Source organism: Entelurus aequoreus, linkage group LG01 (assembly GCF_033978785.1).
Source record: "Entelurus aequoreus isolate RoL-2023_Sb linkage group LG01, RoL_Eaeq_v1.1, whole genome shotgun sequence".
NCBI classification, from domain to species: Eukaryota; Metazoa; Chordata; class Actinopteri; order Syngnathiformes; family Syngnathidae; genus Entelurus; species Entelurus aequoreus.
Genome location: NC_084731.1, coordinates 39,671,145 through 39,689,947, shown reverse-complemented (window position 1 = coordinate 39,689,947; position 18,803 = coordinate 39,671,145). Strand labels below are relative to the sequence as shown.

The window sequence follows — 18,803 nt, the reverse complement described above, 5'->3', positions numbered from 1 at the left end:
GCATTAACTAGAATAATTTTAATCACAAAAACAGTGATATGAAATTTTCCGAAGTCGTGAAAGGTCAAAAATATTTTTCCACTCTGCACCGACAAAATCTCTGTGTTCCTTAAATCTGTGCTTCCATGCATTTACCAGAAGAGAATTACATCATATACATTTTTGTTCAATTTAATAAAAAATGAAGATCATCGAGTAGTTCAAGTGTGCATGCATGAGTTTAACGGTAGAGTGGCCGTGCCAGCAACCTTAGGGTTCCTGGTTCGATCCCCATCTTCTGCCAACCTAGTCACGTCTGTTGTGTCCTTGAGCAAGACACTTCACTCTTGCTCCTGATGGGTCGTGGTTAGGGCCTTGCATGGCAGCTCCCGCCATCAGTGTGTGAATGTGTGTGTGAATGGGTGAATGTAGAAATAGTGTCAAAGTGCTTTGAGTACCTTCAAGGTAGAAAAGCGCTATACAAGTATAACCAGTTTTATGAGTTTAAAGCAATTTCTGTCCCATCCAAACTATGATGTGGTGTTCTGAATGTGGAGACTTGGACAGTTACTGTACCTGTGCTGCGGGTTGGTATATTTGAGCAGCTCAGCCAGCTGCAGAGGATACTTGCAGATTTTCTGAACAGGTGTCAGCAAAAATCCATCCAAAGAAATGTCAATCATCTTCTGGAGAAGTCGACAGGCCTCAAAGAAGAACACATACTTGTTGGCCTTCAAGAGCAGAGAGAGCTGAATGCAGGCGTTGGGATGATTGTTGCAGTACTCCGAGTAAATCTGGAAGTGGGTTTTCTGCATGCAAAACAGAAGCAGGAGGAGTTAGAAGTAACACAATGCTGTGTTTGGAGACTTCAACTACTCTGAATTGTGTGTGCTTTGGGGTGGAACGGTTCACAGAATCCACAGTTCGGATTCTATTAAGATTTTCAGTTCGGTTCAGTGTACATTGTTGTTTTTAACAGCCCGGCATACCAAACATTTTAATAATCCACCAATACCATTTTTGTTGTGGTTCTTAAGAAAGTATCTTATAAAATAAAACAGAACTGAAAAATGGGTCCGGAAGTACTGACCCTTGAATGAAATGCAAAAATCCTTACATCTGTTGATGCATCATTGGTCAATTTTGCCCAATTATAATAATAAAGTAAAATAATAATGTAAGAATATGTGCTTTAAGTTTACATACTTGAAAGCACAAACAAGGATGCTTCAGTTATTATTCCAACACTGGCGTCCAACTATACCAGGGGTGTCAAACTAATTTTAGCTCAGAGGCCGCATGGAGGAAAATCGGTGTACACACGGGCCGGACTATTAAAACCATGGCATTAAAAGTAAAAAATAAAGACAACTTCAGGTTGTTTTCTTTGTCTTACTTTGGCCAAAAACAGAACAAACACATTCTGAAAACATTACAATAAAAATATAGAAAAAAATACCGGCAGTGGTAAAGTTTAGATCCATGAAGGAAAGAAGAAAGTGAATGAATGTTTATAATTGAATATATTTACACATGCATAAAAATGTGTTTTTTTTGTGTTTTTTTTTAATGAATTAAATAACTTTTATGACAACCTTTTTTCAAAACACAATATAGAATGTGAGATATAACAGGATAATGCATACTTTTATCATTTGTTTTAAAAACGGTTACAAAAAAGTGGGACCCCATTTTTATGAACTCATGGGGTCCCTACAATCTCCGGCTTTGGTGGTAGCGTCAACATCAACAGCTAGCTAACATTGGCATTAGCACAGTTTTTTTTATGTGCTTTTTACGTGGCTTTTGGACGACAACTAGTAGAGGTGCTGGAAAATATAGATTCACATCTGAATCTCGATTCTGAATTTTAAGAATCTATTTTTATCCGCGCATATACGTCAGCAGCCAAGAAGAGCTTTTGTAACCTGTTTTGAAAATGTTTCATTATCATTTATACACCAAATAATATATTGCAACAATCGGTTTGAATAGAAAATCTCGTTGAATCAAGAATCGATTCTGAACCGAATTGTCACCCCGAGAATTTGAATTTAATTGAATTGTGAGTTGTAAGATTCACATCCCTCACAAATCTTCATTACGCCATGTCTACACTAAGTAGTTTAACCCCTTAAACGGATAATTATTTAGCCTAAGCCCCGTTTCAGCCACACTAAACCAGCGTTTAAGGTCCCCCTCCTCGGACAAATTTTTACACGGGTAAGTCAGCCGTGTAATTCTTGATTCTCCGGCACTAAGCTTTGTATGGACTCATTGATCGTTTACAAAGTGAGTTCGGAGAGGAAGTGACGCCAGAAAGACCGCGCCCCACACAGAAAGTGACATCAGAAAGAACGTGCCATAGCCAGCTTCGTAATAAAGCTCGGAGCTAACCACTGGAAATATGGAGGCGAGTCATCCAGACATGCCCGTGTTTCTCCTTCTTCTACATGTGCAGACGCTTGTGGAAATCACACATGAATACCTTAAGAGAAAGTTATTGTAGCTATTTGGGATACAACACTTCTCAGACGACAAGAGAACTTTCCAATGTCCGGCCAAGTCAGCTGTGTTTCTACTTAGCGAAAAACTTTGTCCATTTGTCAAAGGAGAGTCAACGAGAATGCAAGCTCCCGTGGATGTGATAAAAAAAGTGTGCTTTGTATTACCTGGCCGTCGAGGGAAGACTAACTACGGAAAACGGCGAATGCATTTGGACTGGCAAAGCAGACTGTATCAGTTACTATCCGCCATGTATGTCGCGGACTCAACGTCTAGGTCCAGAGTATATAAAGTCACCAAAAACGAATGGACAATGAAGGTGGAGGCAAGAGAGTGAGGTGTGTCCTGACCAGATATCTAGATCCCTAGTTTGATTGACGTAAAATGTTCTTTGTCACATTGTTTACGTGTCTAATAAAATGTTATTAATTTATGATGTCTCAGGTGTGATTCACTACAATAGGGCCCCACAGCACACTGGATTCCAGTTAATGGAAATACCACAACACTGGATATTGTTCAGATAAGTTACATTTAAGAACTTGCACACAAAGCAACACTGGAGGTGACTATGATTGCGCATTTTCCGCGCATGCGTACTAGTCAAGTCAAGTCAAGTCAACTTTATTTATATAGCACGTTTACGACAACTTTTAAATTGAACCAAAGTGCTTTACAGGTTAAAAAAGCATAGAGCAAAAAAAAACAAACAAAAACAAAAAACAAACGAACATAAACAATGAATGAGCTGAATAAGATATGGTAAAAGGGGTCGAATAAAAAGTAAACATTTGCTAAATAAAAATAATACAAGTGCGACAAATTGAAAAATAAAACTAAAGCGAAGGGGTTGGGGGGGACTAGAAATGGTGGCCTAATGGGCGGACTCAGCTCAGGTCAAAGGCCAGCGAGAAGAGGTAGGTCTTAAGAAGGGTTTTGAAGACCCCCAGGCTCTGGGCTGACCTAATGTGGAGGGGAAGGCTGTTCCAGAGCTTAGGGGCGGCAACGGAAAAGGCTCTGTCCCCTCTGGTCTTTAGCCTGGATCTGGGGACCGCCAACAGCATTTGGTCAGCTGACCTTAGGGCTCTAGACGAGGTATGATGATGCAGAAGCTCGGTCAGGTATTTGGGGCCAGACCATTTAGGGATTTAAAAACAATTAAAAGTAATTTAAAATCAATGCGGTGATGGACAGGGAGCCAGTGGAGTGAGGCCAGGACTGGGGTGGTGTGCTCGCGTTTTTTGGTGCTGGTGAGGAGACGGACAGCCGCGTTTTGCACAAGCTGCAAACGGCGGAGTGATGCCTGATCAATGCCAGTGTACAGTGAGTTGTTGTTGTTGTCTAGCCGGTGTGTGATGAAGGCGTGGATAGCAGTCTCCAGGTCGCTCTGGGAGAGATAGGCCTTGGTCTTTGCTAGGGTTCTGAGATGGTAAAAGCTGGTACTAACCACTGAGCTGACCTGTTTGGTGAATTTGAAGGCACTATCGAAGATCACTCCGAGATTTCTCACGGAGGACCGGATGTTTTCACCCAAGGGACCTAGAGCACTGACAAACGAGACTGGAGATGTTTCGCCGAAGATGATGATCTCGGTCTTGCTCTCATTAAGGTTGAGGAAGTTAGCACTCATCCATGCTTTAATGTCAGTCAGACAGTCAAGCAGTGGCTGAAGTGCGGCCTGTCCTGTGGCCTTAAGAGGTAAGTAGATCTGAACATCATCGGCATAACAATGGAATGAGACATTGTGCTTGACCAGGATTTCACCTAAAGGTAGTATATACAGTAGGAAGAGTATGGGACCTAGGATTGACCCTTGAGGAACACCACAGGTAAGGGTGGCCACCGAGGAGAGAAAGTCTCCTAGCTGCACGGAGAAACTCCGGTCAGTTAGGTAGGACTGAAACCAGCTTAGGGCCACACCTGAGATGCCCACGTACTGCTTCAGTCGTGACAGTAGGATCCTGTGATCCACCGTGTCGAAGGCAGCTGTGAGGTCCAGGAGCATCAGGATCACAGGACTACCAGAGTCAGCGGCCAGAAGCAGATCGTTTTGCACTCTCAGGAGTGCCGTTTCAGTGCTGTGAGATGTTTTGAAACAAGATTGGAATTTCTCGTGGATGTTATTTATAGCTAGAAATATAAATATTTCTATTAACAGCCCGGATTAGTTAGCTTCCAGCTAAATAATCCAATAGTTAGCTGGTGGACGGAGGGGGCGGGGTCTTAAACGGTGACATTGTTGTGTGTGGATACGGATAAGGTTAGGTGTGATTTACCCTGGATGACCTAATCCGGCTTAGTGTGAACGGGGCCTGAGTGTTTGTGAGGAAGTGCACATGTCCCCCAAAACAGGATTTCTGCAGACAATTGTTCCTTCTCACGATGACAGCATTTCACTCACATTACGTCAAGTATGCCTGGGCCGATAACACATGTTATTGTCCCACAAATTATTGCTGATAAATGATATTATTGTCAGCATAATTTTTTAGACCAATAAACACTAATTTAATCATAATATATAATAATAACAATAATGCAAGTATTCTATTCTGATGCAATAAACTTTGACTTCTCATTAGTATTTTTTTTACCATTTTAATTGAAATAACTTTTGATTATCCAAAATAAATAAATACAAATAAAATTGACTCTCAATCTGTTTTAGCAAAAATTTAATTTCAATAAATAAACATTTTACAGTGCAGATTTTTACCCATTTGGGAAAACTGGGTAGAGTGATTTTCTTTTTTGCCCCTGTTGGCAAAAAAGATAGGTTAATCTTGCTCATTCGGTTTAAAGCCCAAATATTTCCACCATTTGCAATCACCTTCTTTCATCCTAAATGATGTTACCTCACAGTAGAGGTATGTCTAGAGTGGGGGTCAGCAACCCGCGGCTCTTGAGCCATATGCGGCTCTTTAGTGCCGCCTAGTGGCTCCCTGGAACATTTTTAAAAAAGGATTGAAAATGGAAAAAGATGGGGGGAAAACATTTTTTTTGTTTTAGTATGTTTTTTGTTTAAGGACAAACATGACACAAACCTTCCCAATTGTTGGAAAGCCCACTGTTTAATATGTTTGTGTGTATGCTTCACTGATGAGAGTATTTGGTGAACATCGTTTTGTCCTACTAATTTCGGCGGTTGTTGAACTCACCATAAAGTGGACTGTGACGTAACGGTTTGTTTACATGTAGAATCCTCCACTCCTTCTTTGTCTCATTTTGTCCACCAAATGTTTTATGCTGTGCGTGAATGCACAAAGGTGAGCTTTGTTGATGTTATTGACTTGTTGGAGTGCTAATCAGGCATATTTGGTCAGTGCATGACTGCAAGCTGATCAATGCTAACATGCTATTTAGGCTAGCTGTATGTACATACCGTATTGCATCATTATGCCTAATTTGTAGGTATATTTGAGCTAATTTAATATCCTTTAGTTTTATTCTCTTTGTATATAATTTAGTTTCGCATGTCTCATGACACATTATCTGTATGTAATATTGGCTGCTGTTTGTGTGCCATGTTGTTCCAGACCACAGCAAACATTACCCAGCTTGCCAAAGATTGTAATAAATCTATTTAAAGAAGACAGCCTTAACTTGGACACATGCATTTATACCTTTGGCCATTAAAAGCCACTAATTTCCAGGAGTTATCTCACCTTCTGAGTAGCCTCTGATTTACTAATGTTTTCCAATGTTGTAAAAATGTGTAATGTGTAATAATAAATATTAAATTTCAACATTTCTGTCAACAAAGATTTTGCTTCAGCCTGCGACACATTTAGATAGTAGGCTATCATAGCTAATATAGACACTTAAGTCATGTGTTGCCTTCATTTTAACACTTGTATAAGACTTTTAAAGTCATTTTGATAGTAGGCTATTGTAACTAATATAGACACTTACATCATGTGTTGCCTTCATTATAACACTTATATACGGCTTTTCATTTTTTGCGGCTCCAGACAGATTTGTTTTTTGTATTTTTGGTCCAATACAGCTCTTTCAACGTTTTGGGTGGCCTGGGTTGGCACGTGCCATCTCAAGAATCCAATAGATGCCACTCCACTCAGAGGGGGAACGATTTGAAGCATATACCGACGTCGTAGGACAGCTGCACACATATCCTGTGTGCATAATCTGGTGATGTGATGTCACAACATGTGTCGAGCCTTCTAGTTGTGTGTCCAGTAATGGAGGGGGCGCTTCCGCGACGCGTGTGTCGAGGCTTGCTTCATGGAGGGGAGGAGCTGAAAATTATGACGTCAGAAGCCTCGCTGCCCGACTGTATAACATGACCACTTCAGGAGCGGTTCGGTTTTTGCGAGGAGATTCGACAACAAATAAACCGCCGAAATTCTATTGGAAATGTGGACTTTAGAGAGTTGCGGTCTGTTTGGAATCTGGATAGGAAGTAACAAGCTAGTTGCCCCCTCTGAAAAAAAATTCTGGACACTACTGCCTCGCGAGGATAAGTCGCTTTCGGAAGCTAGCAGTTCCGCCTCCACCTTTAGAGACACAGATTGTGGATGAGGTCAGGGGCGCCGAAAAGGGGGGGTAAAGGAGACGGATTCTAGGGGCCCATGATGGAAGGGGGCCCAGAGAGGCCCCTAATGATGATGAAATTATAATACAGGGGGCCCTGTAAAGATTCTTTTCATGGGGCCCAAAATCCCTAGCGGCGCCCCTGGATGAGGTGACAAGAAGGTTCACGCCGTTCATTTGATTCTTCTATTGAAAGAGTGCGTTTAGGGGTGAGCGTTGCACAGAGTGAACCCTTTTTCACCCTGTTTGAAAGCAGGACGAAGAAAACAAACAAATGAACATAGCAATTTATCGATCCCAGCAATGTTATCTAGATAATTTTCACTTTATCGTTCGATTATTTGACTTATTGATAATCGGCCTAGGACAAGTTTTCTACAACTTTCCGCGTTTAATAGTAGATTCCATTTTTATTGGCCAATTCCGTGATTCTGTTGATGCGGAAATAATAGGGCCCTACCATCTAAACTGAGAAGTAACCCAAATAACAAAGAATTTACATGATCCGAACAACACTCGCACTCTGAACTTTGTCAGGTCAAACAATCGATTCAGATTCTGTACACAAACCGTTCCATCCCTATAGGGCAGTGTTTTTCAACCTTTTCTGAGCCAAGGCACATTTTTTTCAATGAAAAAATGCAGAGGCGCACCACCAGCAGAAAACATAAAACATTTTAACTCAGCAGCCGATATTGACAATAAAAAGTCGTTCTCGCAATTGTTGGATATGAATTCAAACCATAACCAACCATGCACCACTATAGCTCTTGTCTTATAGTAGGTGTACTGTCACGGCCTGCCACATCACGCTGTGACTTATTTTGAGGTTTTTGGTGTTTTCCTGTGTGTAGTGTTTTACTTCTTGTCTTGCGCTCCTATTTCGGTGGCTTTTCCTGTTTTGTTGGTATTTTCCTGTAGCAGTTTCATGTCTTCCTTGAACGCTATTCCCTGCACCTGCTTTGTTTTTGCAATCAAGAATATTTAAGTTGTGCGGACGCTATCTTTCTTTGTGGGGACATTGTTGATTGTCATGTCATGTACGGATGTACTTTGTGGACGCCATCTGCTGCTCCACACACTGTAAGTCTTTGCAGTCATCCAGCATTCTGTTTTTGTTTATTTTGCAGCAAGTTCAGTTTTAGTTTTGTTTTGCATAGCCGTCCCTAAGCTTCAATGCCTTTACTTAGCGGCACTCGCCTTTTGTTTATTTTTGGTTTAAGCGTTAGATACCTTTTTACTTGCACGCTGCCTCCCGCTGTTGTCTGCATATTGTGATCACGACAAACCAATTAGCTGCCTGCTGCCACCTACTGATATGGAAGAGTATTACACAGTTACTCTGCCGAGCTCTAGACAGCACAGACATTCAATAACGGCACATTATTTGTGGATTATAATTACTGGTTTGCAAAAAATGTTTTTAACCCAATTAGGTGAAATTAAATACTTTCCCAAGGCACACTAGACTATCTCACGGCACACTACTCGGTTGAAAAACACTGCTATAGTGCGCTTACATGTTCAAGGAAGCAGCAGCCAAGTTCACTCAAATGTGGCTGTTCCTTGTTCAACTTCTTCTCGAGGATAGTTAGAAATGTTTTCTGGAACTTGTAGACCTCTTCAACATTCCCAAAGATGGTTTGAAGCTGCTCTTCTGTGAACATGTCGGTCCTCTTGCGGCATTGTCTGATGTAACCCTAAGGAAAAGCAACAATTCAGGGATGATTTATAACTAAATTATCCACCTCTGGGATGAAATGTGCCAACTCTTACATATTTTGCTTAGTTTTCAAGACACATTTTAAAATTAGACTATGTAAAGAATAAAGCTATAGAGCCCAACTGTACAAGTAAATTAGTCAAAGTAAATAAGGTTAGGAATTTTGCCCATCATTCACAATCCTTATTTGAGACAACTTTGGTTTTTCCCTTTCTGTTCATTCAAGATCGTAAAAAACTGCTAGCAGAAGGCGGCTAACAATGCAACTATTGGGGATCTACTATTTTTCCTATATAGTGGAACCTCCATTTATAAACTCCTCATTATATAAACTTTTGGATTTTCGAACCACAGACTGACTAGACATATGCTTTGTTGTACGAACCTTATCTCAGTTTCATCCGCCCAATGTATACCAACAGGGAAGCCATTTTTTGCCTGCATCACTTCCATTGTGGGCGGGCTTATCCATTTCTGCCAGCAGAGCAGTGCTGTCGTTACTTTTTTAAGGTTTTTCTTTTTAAGCATTTTTCTAGTTTTGGTGGCTCAATATGAGTCCAAGGAAAGCAATAGGCAAGCCATGTGGGGTTTGAACCAATAAGGAAATATTCACAGTGTAGTCGGCACTGCCTCCTACCGCCCACTTTCTTCGGCTGAACATTAAAAAAGTTAACCGACATGGATTTTATTTTTTATTCCTCATCATTGTAGCGACCTGGCTGTTAAAGTTGAGGAGTTTTGTGATTTCAAACTGTAAGTGCACTACAGGGCTAGTGACATAGAGTGGGAATATGTGTGTGTGTATGTGTGTGTGTGTGTGTCGGGCGGCTGCAAGAGGAACGGTTAAACTGTTATTGTTGATACATCACCTCCTTTGTTTTGACATATAGTATGTAGTGCTTTATAAAGTGTACAACTTTTTACAAAAATCTGGACTTTTGGCAAGGCTGGTAACCATTATTCATGTTTACATTGGTTCTTATGGAGAAATTTGCTTCAATATACAAACATTTATATTTAACAACCCTGTTCAACAACCAATTAAGTTTGTAAATTAAGGTTCCACTGTAAAAACATAAAAACAATCCAAAAACCGACAACAACGCTACATTTACACTACCGTTCAAAAGTTTGGGGTCACCCAAACAATTTTGTGGAATAGCCTTCATTTCTAAGAACAAGAATAGACTGTCGAGTTTCAGATGAAAGTTCTCTTTTTCTGGCCATTTTGAGCGTTTAATTGACCCCACAAATGTGATGCTCCAGAAACTCAATCTGCTCAAAGGAAGGTCAGTTTTGTAGCTTCTGTAACGAGCTAAACTGTTTTCAGATGTGTGAACATGATTGCACAAGGGTTTTCTAATCATCACTTAGCCTTCTGAGCCAATGAGAAAACACATTGTACCATTAGAACACTGGAGCGATAGTTGCTGGAAATGGGCCTCTATACACCTATGTAGATATTGCACCAAAAACCAGACATTTGCAGCTAGAATAGTCATTTACCACATTAGCAATGTATAGAGTGTATTTCTTTAAAGTTAAGACTAGTTTAAAGTTATCTTCATTGAAAAGTACAGTGCTTTTCCTTAAAAAATAAGGACATTTCAATGTGACCCCAAACTTTTGAACGGTAGTGTACATGCAGTGACTTGAATATTAACCAAGCTATAGCGACATTGCTATTGTAGGAGCTAACACAGAGGAACTACTTTTCTGGCATACTAACACTTACTGTGTCTCATATCACTATTAAAAGAGGTAGGCTAATGCTAGCTGTTGGAGCTACTGCTGAATCACCTTTGAGTTAGGAAAAGTTAATGTTAGATTATCAAACATGCCTCGCACGTGCATAGAGGAAGGCTGTGGAAATAAGATGAGGAATTCCACACGATACCAACTATAAAGCAGTGGCTCGTAACTTAGACCCGACCGAATCGCTGGGTTGACGCGGAAAGATTCTTTACCTGAGGATTATGTTGAATTTTAAGCGGAATGCATAAGGCTCGTGCTGAAAGATACAACCATCCCCTGATGGTTTCTATTTTCCCTGATCACTGCTGTAAGTATTAAGAAGTTGAAACAAAATACATTCTCAAAAATAGTAAACAGTTTTTTTTTGTTTAGTTTCCCAAGAGCTGAATCAGACCTCACAGATGTCTTCCAAGTGCTTGATGTAGTCCCTCTCTGTGCACATAATCTCATTGATGACGTTAGCTCTCATCTGCTCCTTGCTGGGTAATCCAGGTCCCAAAATCAATCCAAAACCCGGTTGTTGTTGTTGTCCTGCAGACTGGTCACCTTCCAGGTGGGTTGGAAAGTCCTCTGAGGGTTCATCTTGGTTCACACGCAACTGACATAGAAGGAAAGAAGTCCATTGTTTCAAATCATCAATGTTTATTTAACAAAAATTGTAATTGTCGGAGTTTCTCAGTTTTAGGTTTATGTGCAAATTAACATATTTGATCAAGTCTTCCATGCTGCTGTGAGTACAACCCTCATATTTAAGCAACCATTTTTAATGGACAACACTACAGAAAGTAAACTTGGATATACTTTAAAGTAGGCAGTGCACAGCTTGTATAGCAGTACAGATTTACTCTCCACTGCCAATATTGTGATCTAATAGCTGGCAATGCAAGTATCAAGACAGTCAAGATCGCACTAAATATTCACAGCAAACACAATTTAAACATGTTTACTATGAAGTGTATTCCCTTGTGTCAACAACAAAGGCAGCGTGATGACCCGTTTTCAGTGGATACTACTATCTATAATGCAAAACGAGCTGAATATCAAAGTTTAATTGGTGTAATATAGTCCCTTGACAAGGTATAATTAAATGATTGCTTTACATGAGAGGGTTGTGTGGAAGAAAAATAACGGGTTTACTTGATAATAAAATCAAAGCAGTAGAATAGTAAATAGATAGTAATTTATTGATTCCTTCAAGAGAGTTCCCTCAGGAAAGTTAAATAGATATTAGATAGAGGTGAAGTTAATTGAAGCAATTATGTATTGTAATTGGAGTAGATTAGAGATTGTATAGGTTTATTGTTATTGTGAAAAAGACACTACAACAAAATTGTATTGTTTATGTTGCTTTCTGTTAGGACAACAGTGTACTTTACAGGTTCCAGGTTTAATTTATTCAGACATTTAAACATTTGACAGATAAAGAGAGGACATGTTTAATACATGTTGTCTGAAATGGAATAGGCAGAAGCTAAAGCTTGTTACACGTATTCCAGTGTTTTTACTTTACTTTACTATCTCCTTAAGTATTTGATAGGCTTTTTTTGTGATTTCATTGAAATTTCTAAAAGTTGCGGCAATAGTTGCAATGTCTGAGGCTTAATTGTTTTAAAGGACTTTTAATAATTTTGTGGTTTGATTAAGTTGTTATCAATGTTTTAAAAACAAACCTTTCCTACTGATAGGTTTTAAAAATGGTCTGTAAAACATAATTAATCTATGCAACATTTTGACCAAATAACCACCATTACATGTTATGTAGACCAGTGATCCCCAACCACCGGGCCGTGGCCCGGTACCGGTTCGTGGCCCGGTACCGGTTCGCGGACCGATTGGTACCGGGCCGCACAATAAATTATTATTATTTAAAAAAAAAAATTAAATCAACATAAAAAACACAATATATACATTATATATCAATATAGATCAATACAGTCTGCAGGGATACAGTCCGTAAGCACACATGATTGTATTTCTTTATGAAAAAAAAACAAAAAAACCCCCAAAAAACAAGTATACTGTATAAAAGAATTGACAGAGTGTGTGTACCTTCAGTGCTGAATGATGAGCAGAGGCAGAGTTTGGAGTGTCTTCTTTAGCTCGCTTTCCATTTTTATGTACTCACTGTCCAGGTGCCATTTGACGCCCGGTATCATGCTAATTAGCTGCCTGAAAGCGGGTGACTCCACTGTAGAAATACCCTGCATGTCTTCTAGCACATACGCTGCAATGGCTCTATCAATGTTGTCCTGGCTAGCAGTGCCTCGTTAAAATCCAGCCGCTGTTGCTTAGGAGGTGAGGTGAAGTGTGTGTCTCTGGCTTCGTCGAAGCATGTTGCGTTTATAGCTGTTTCAGCAGATTTGAATTGCTAGGATAGGATCTTTGATCCAAGACACAACTTACATTTAACTAAAATGTTCTTTTATTTGTGGTCGACAAAAGAAAAGTAGTAAGAATATCTCCATGTTAAGAAACTCGGCTTCGGGCTTCGCCATGACCTCTTGTTAGTAAACACAGACACGCCCCCTCCCACACACACACACACACACATACACACACACACATACACAGAGCGCGCCTCCTCTGCAGCGCTCCAATAAAATACACTCAGAGCTTCTCAGTTTCTAGCCGATACTACATAACAAATAACGTAAAATAACGCAGTAACGCATCATGTAGTAACGGTAACTGAGTTACTAAATATAAAAAATAACGCGTTAGATTACTATTTACCGCCGAAAGTAACGGCGTTACAGTAACGCGTTACTTGTAACGCGTTAGTCCCAGCACTGCTAATAATAGTAATAACTGATTATATTTACCAAAAGAAACTCAACCAAAGGTTTCCTTATTGTCTGCTGTTGTCCACAAGTTGCAGACATTCTCAGGGTATATTTTACGCCTGCAAAGTGTTTATCCATCTTAAACATTCGGTTATGTTCCAACACATTTACCCCCACATGTTAAGAGCATTTGTGAACTGTTGAAATCAAGCTATAGCGCTAATTGTTGTTGACAAATGAGAGCAGATGAGAGATTATCATTACACATCAACATCTCTAACATGTAAATGCTGCCTCTTTGCTAGGTCAGCATTGCAAATTAAAATATGTCCTTTATTGTCTTACTCTGGATAAATAAATTTTAAATATAAAAATACATGTAAACTAGGAAGTAAATGTTAATGTACTACATTACCCAGAAGGCTTAGCTATGCGGAGGACGACAATTGTGCTGTTTGAGCAAAAAAGAGTTGATACATTGTTACATGTTGTTGTCACTGCTTCGTCTACACGTTTGATTAGACAGTTGATGTGTGTGTTTGAGCGCCGCTTAGAGACAAATAGAAATGGTTGAATTTGTGTGAATCGGTAATTCCTGGAGGGACTATTAAGAATTTGTTTCTTGAGTACACAAAGCACTTTCTCGATAAAAATACAAAACCTGTTGAATGAAAATTATTTTTGTTGACAAAGCAGTATTGTGGACACAAGTAAGACATTTGAGAATCTCGTCTTCGATAGGTTGCACTGACTTTCGTGCAATATTTAAAAGTTCAATAATAAAACATTTTTTTCCAGCCATGTTCCTCACCCGAACAAAGCTGGAAGGAAACCATCCTTCTCTGTCCACGTTGCGACCCCACCACCACTCCTTGTTGGTGGCATCGACCACTTGGATGACGTCAGCAGCCTTGAAAGCGAGCTCTTGGTCGTCCATGGTGACGTGATCCCAGAGCGCCTCAGCATACACAACATTTCCGTCGCTGATAAGCTGCAGGAAAGAAATACAACATTTTATGAAGGGTACTGGAAACACATATTTCACCCAACATTCTAGTTTCAGATTTCCAATGCAGAGAAACAACTAATACAAATTGTGTTCATAATAGCTACCTCCATTCACTGCAGGGTTATTTATTTTAAATTGTTTTTATGGAGTTTTCAGAAAACTATAGTGAGAGAAAACAAAATAAGACAGTTGAAACTGACAGGGAGCAAGTATGCACAGTTGCATGGATGCCATACATGGATCCCAACTCCAGTGTGCGCCTTATATAATTCACATACATTCATACTTCATAGACAGTTTTTTTTTGCTTCCAATTGTTACATTTTCAATAGTCAACCCATGTACAGATACATACACAAATAATATAAAATAGAGAACAAGAAAAAAAACAAGAAGAGAAATAAGGAAAAGAAAGAGTGGGGAGGGGATGGGTAGAAGATCTAAGTGGTTGATTCAAACTCACTTGTAAAATATTCCAAAAAGGCACACCATTTTTTAAATCTATTTACAGAGCCCTTAATTGTGCGTCTGAGTTTTTTTCTAGCTTAAGAAACACCATCACATCACAAACTCAGCGTGAATAGGATGGTGGTGTGGTCTATATCCAGCCAAAAAGGATAAGTCGGCAAGCTAGTAATACTGAGAACGCTATGAAGTCTGAGTGGTGTTTGGATAAAAGTTAAAGTTAAAGTCCAAACGATAGTCACACACACACAGTAGGTGTGATGAAATTATCCTCTGCATTTGACCCAGCCCCATGTTCACCCCCTGGGAGGTGAGGGGAGCAGTGCTCGGGAATCATTTTGGTGATTTAACCCCCAATTCCAACCCTTGATGCTGAGTGCCAAGCAGGGAGGCAATGGGTCCAGATTTTATAGTCTTTGGTATGACTCGGCCGGGGTTTGAACTCACAACCTTCCAGTCTCAGGGCGAACACTCTAACCACAAGGCCACTGAGCAGGTCTAGTTACTAGGGGTAAACCTAAATATTGAAATAACTGGATCTGGCTCAATTCTTTTTCTTTTTTTTATAAATATAAGAGAATGTATTGAACATTTCTGACAATGTATGCCGAAAACATGTCTCCCAGAGTGGCAGGGGCCTGATGCCATCTGCTGCAGTTTGGATCTAAGCCAATATATCTGAGCTAGTCTGACTCCGCAAAGTTGCAGGCAGTTTCTTAAACTGAACCAATCCTTGCCTAACACAAATTGAGGATGAATATACTCTTTTGAAAGCTCCTTGTCAGGTTTTCTCAGAAAGCTCCATGCTCAAGTCTTCACCTCAACACTCCTTCAGACGGTGGAGAGAATTACCTTCCAAGTCCTGTAAAATACTATATAACTGAAACAACCTGGTATGTGTGGCTTAAGCTCCAGACATTCATCAAGTGGGCAGGCTGGGGGTTTGTGCGGGAATGATGGAAAATACGTACACGTGAAATTGCGTATTTCAAGGTACCTGAAGAAGTGGGACTTTGGTAGGTTGTATTCCTTTACAAAGTGGTCAAAAGAGCCAAACAGTCTATTAATGAATAGGTCCCCTACACAATAAAGCCCCTTCCCAAACCAGTCTGAAAAGCTTCACCTAACAAAGAGGGTCTAAAAAGGGGATTGGCGATAAAGAGTATTGACACCAAAGCTTACGTAAAGCCAAAGTGTTTACGGAATTGGGTCCATATACGTAAAGTGCCTCACACAATTGGATTATCCGTATAAATGATAAATGGGTTGTACTTGTATAGCGCTTTTCTACCTTCAAGGTACTCAAAGCGCTTTGACAGTATTTCCACATTTACCCATTCACACACACATTCACACACTGATGGCGGGAGCTGCCATGCAAGGCGCAAACCAGCAGCCATCAGAGGCAAAGGGTGAAGTGTCTTGCCCAAGGACACAACGGACGTGACTAGGAAGGTAGAAGGTGGGAATTGAACCCCAGTAACCAGCAACACTCCGATTGCTGGCACAGCCACTCTACTAACTTCGCCACGCCCCCACCGCTAATGGTAATGGGCCACACAGCATAGATGCTAAGGAGACTGGTGAACATACCTGTTGTTCCATGATAGATCAGTTTGGACTTTCCCCCTTACAAAAGTATTGTACCAGATAGTCACTTTATAAATACTGGCTGCCCAATAATAACATAAAAAGTTTGGCAGCGCTATGCCACTATTTGTTTAGCATTTCTCCAGGACAGATTTGCGTACGCATGGCATATCTTATTTCAAATGAATGTGTTCATACATTTATCTCGTTCTTTAAAATATGATTTTGGCCAGAAAATGGGAACCGCCTGGAATAAGTATAGACAGTTTGATAGAATAACCATCTTAACTGAGTTAAAGCGACCGGCCAGAGATAATGGAAGGGTTGACCAGCGATTGCTATCCTTCCGAGCTTGATCTATAGGTCGTCTAAAGTTCAGTTTGAGAAAGTCTTTATAGCGGCATAGTACCTTGACTCAGAAGAATAACACCTGGTGTCGAACTTTGAGATCGGCCCCAGTCCACAAAAACATTTCAACATCTCACCCAAGTTAATTGGGCATACATACACGCACCCGCCCCTCCCCCAATCAACGCCTTCACCACTGCTTAATTCCTCTTCGGGGTTGTGGACGGCTGAGTAGCGCTTTATAGCGGCAGCCGGCTTCCAGGACCCCAAATCCCCCCCCTGTTGCGAGTTGTTGTGATTACATGTATCATGTTTATGTGTGCTATGCTATATGAGGTTTTTTCCTTGGACTCAGTCTGGGCCCCTCCCGAGGGTCCAGCCTTAGACTGATACTTTTTTTACTCTTCCCCCTTTCCCAATGTCACCTTTTTCCCACCTTTTTAAAGGAGCGCTGTAAGTGGCTGATCTGTTGGCGGTCCCGTCTTGTTCCCTTGTAACGTATGTCTGCTCTTAGTGGGACTGTGCCGAAAATGAAATTTCAGTGTCTTGTACATGTTAAAGAATGGACAATAATAAAGCATCTTGAATCTTGGATCTTGAAAAGTATGTTAGGGGGCCAGTTGTGACTTTGCATGAATCAATGCTTTTCTATTAATGGGGAATAATACATTATTTGTTATATTGATTTTATAGCCTGAGGCCATAGTTTTGTTATGTCTGATATGAATAGTAAAAGTTAATTTGCATACTTTATGGACTTTCCCCCACCCCTGTAAATTCCCAATATTTCGTTGTTTTGTCGCAGGGCTATAGCTAATAACTCGATTGCAAGATTAAATAGGAGAGGGGACAGCGGACAGCTTTTTTTTTGCTCCCCTATGGAGGGTGAAATACCTCAGAATCAATATTATTTGTCCTAAGAGATGCCTGTGGCTTTGAGTACAGAGTTTGAATCCAAGAAGTAAAAGTTGGGCCAAATCCAAATTTGCTTAATTATTTAAAAGGGTGTCCATATTCGACTCGGTCAAAAGCTTTGTGTGCGTCCAATGAAAATACAATTTCAGGAAATTGGTTCGAGTGTTTAGAATATACTATATTAAAGAGGCGGCGCAGGGTATGTGATATAACTGCCTGCCCTTTATAAAACCTGTTTGGTCAGGGTGAACAATAGTTGGTAAAACCGATTCTAATTGTAGGGCAAAGATTTTTGTAACTATTTTGTAGTCACATGTAAGTAGGCTAATTGGTTGGTATGATCCTCATTTGATTGAGTCTTTATCTTTTTTAGTAGAACAGAGATCGAAGCCTTGGTCATAGATGCAGGACGCTTTTTTTGTTTAAGCGATTCTGTGTAGACACAGTGTAGGAATGGTGTCAATTTACTAGTAAAAGTCTTAAAAAATTCAACGGGGTAACCATCTAGGCCTGGTGCTTTTCTATTTTTCATTCATTTAATTTCTTAGCCAATTTCAGCATCAGACATTGGCTTTTATAGGCTGTACCTATGTACCCTTGTCACTTAGTGTAGGCAGCGCCAGACTTTCTACAAAATGTTAAGCAGGACAACTATCTGAACTACACAGGGAGGAGTAAAACAAGTTAAACTTCTTTTGGGTCTGATTTGATGGTGACATCAGTGGCTTGTATTTCTGTGATATAGTTGGAAGCCGAAAATGTACATAACTGATGAGAAAGCAGCCTACTTAAACGTTCTTCATGTTCGTAGTGGCTCTGTCTTGATTTTTTTTTTTAAATCTCTTCAGCCTGTTTAGAAGCAATAAGAAGATCAAACTCTTGCAGAGGTCTGTCGATGGAGAGTCAGAGAGTTGCTGATCAACGTCATGAATAAGCGTGGTTATTTCTGTAAAGCGTTTCGACCTGCTTTTGTTCCGTCGAGATGTGTATTCGATCATCAGACCCCTTAAGTATACTTTTAGTATTTCCCGTGTGGTAAATTTATTGGTATCTGGCAGCTGGTTAGTTTTTAGGAAAAAGTCAGTGTGAGCCGAAGTCAAGTCCACAAAGTCCTTTCCCTCTAAAACAGTGGTTCTTAACCTGGGTTCGATCGAACCCTAGGGGTTCACTGAGTTGGCCT

The 18,803-nt window shown here is 40.2% G+C and overlaps 1 protein-coding gene across 3 annotated transcripts in view; it reads right to left on the bottom strand.

The window, feature by feature from the left end:
- Positions 1-18,803, bottom strand: part of LOC133651933 (rho guanine nucleotide exchange factor 4-like) — a 100,247-nt gene that overhangs the window by 18,678 nt on the left and 62,766 nt on the right. For all 3 annotated transcript variants that reach the window (XM_062050191.1, XM_062050199.1, XM_062050209.1), the window contains 4 exons: positions 14,108-14,287; positions 10,908-11,111; positions 8,556-8,735; positions 556-788 (listed from right to left, as the gene is read on the bottom strand). In XM_062050191.1, coding sequence (XP_061906175.1) covers positions 556-788; positions 8,556-8,735; positions 10,908-11,111; positions 14,108-14,287 — 797 coding nt within the window. The remainder of the gene's footprint in view (positions 1-555; positions 789-8,555; positions 8,736-10,907; positions 11,112-14,107; positions 14,288-18,803) is intronic.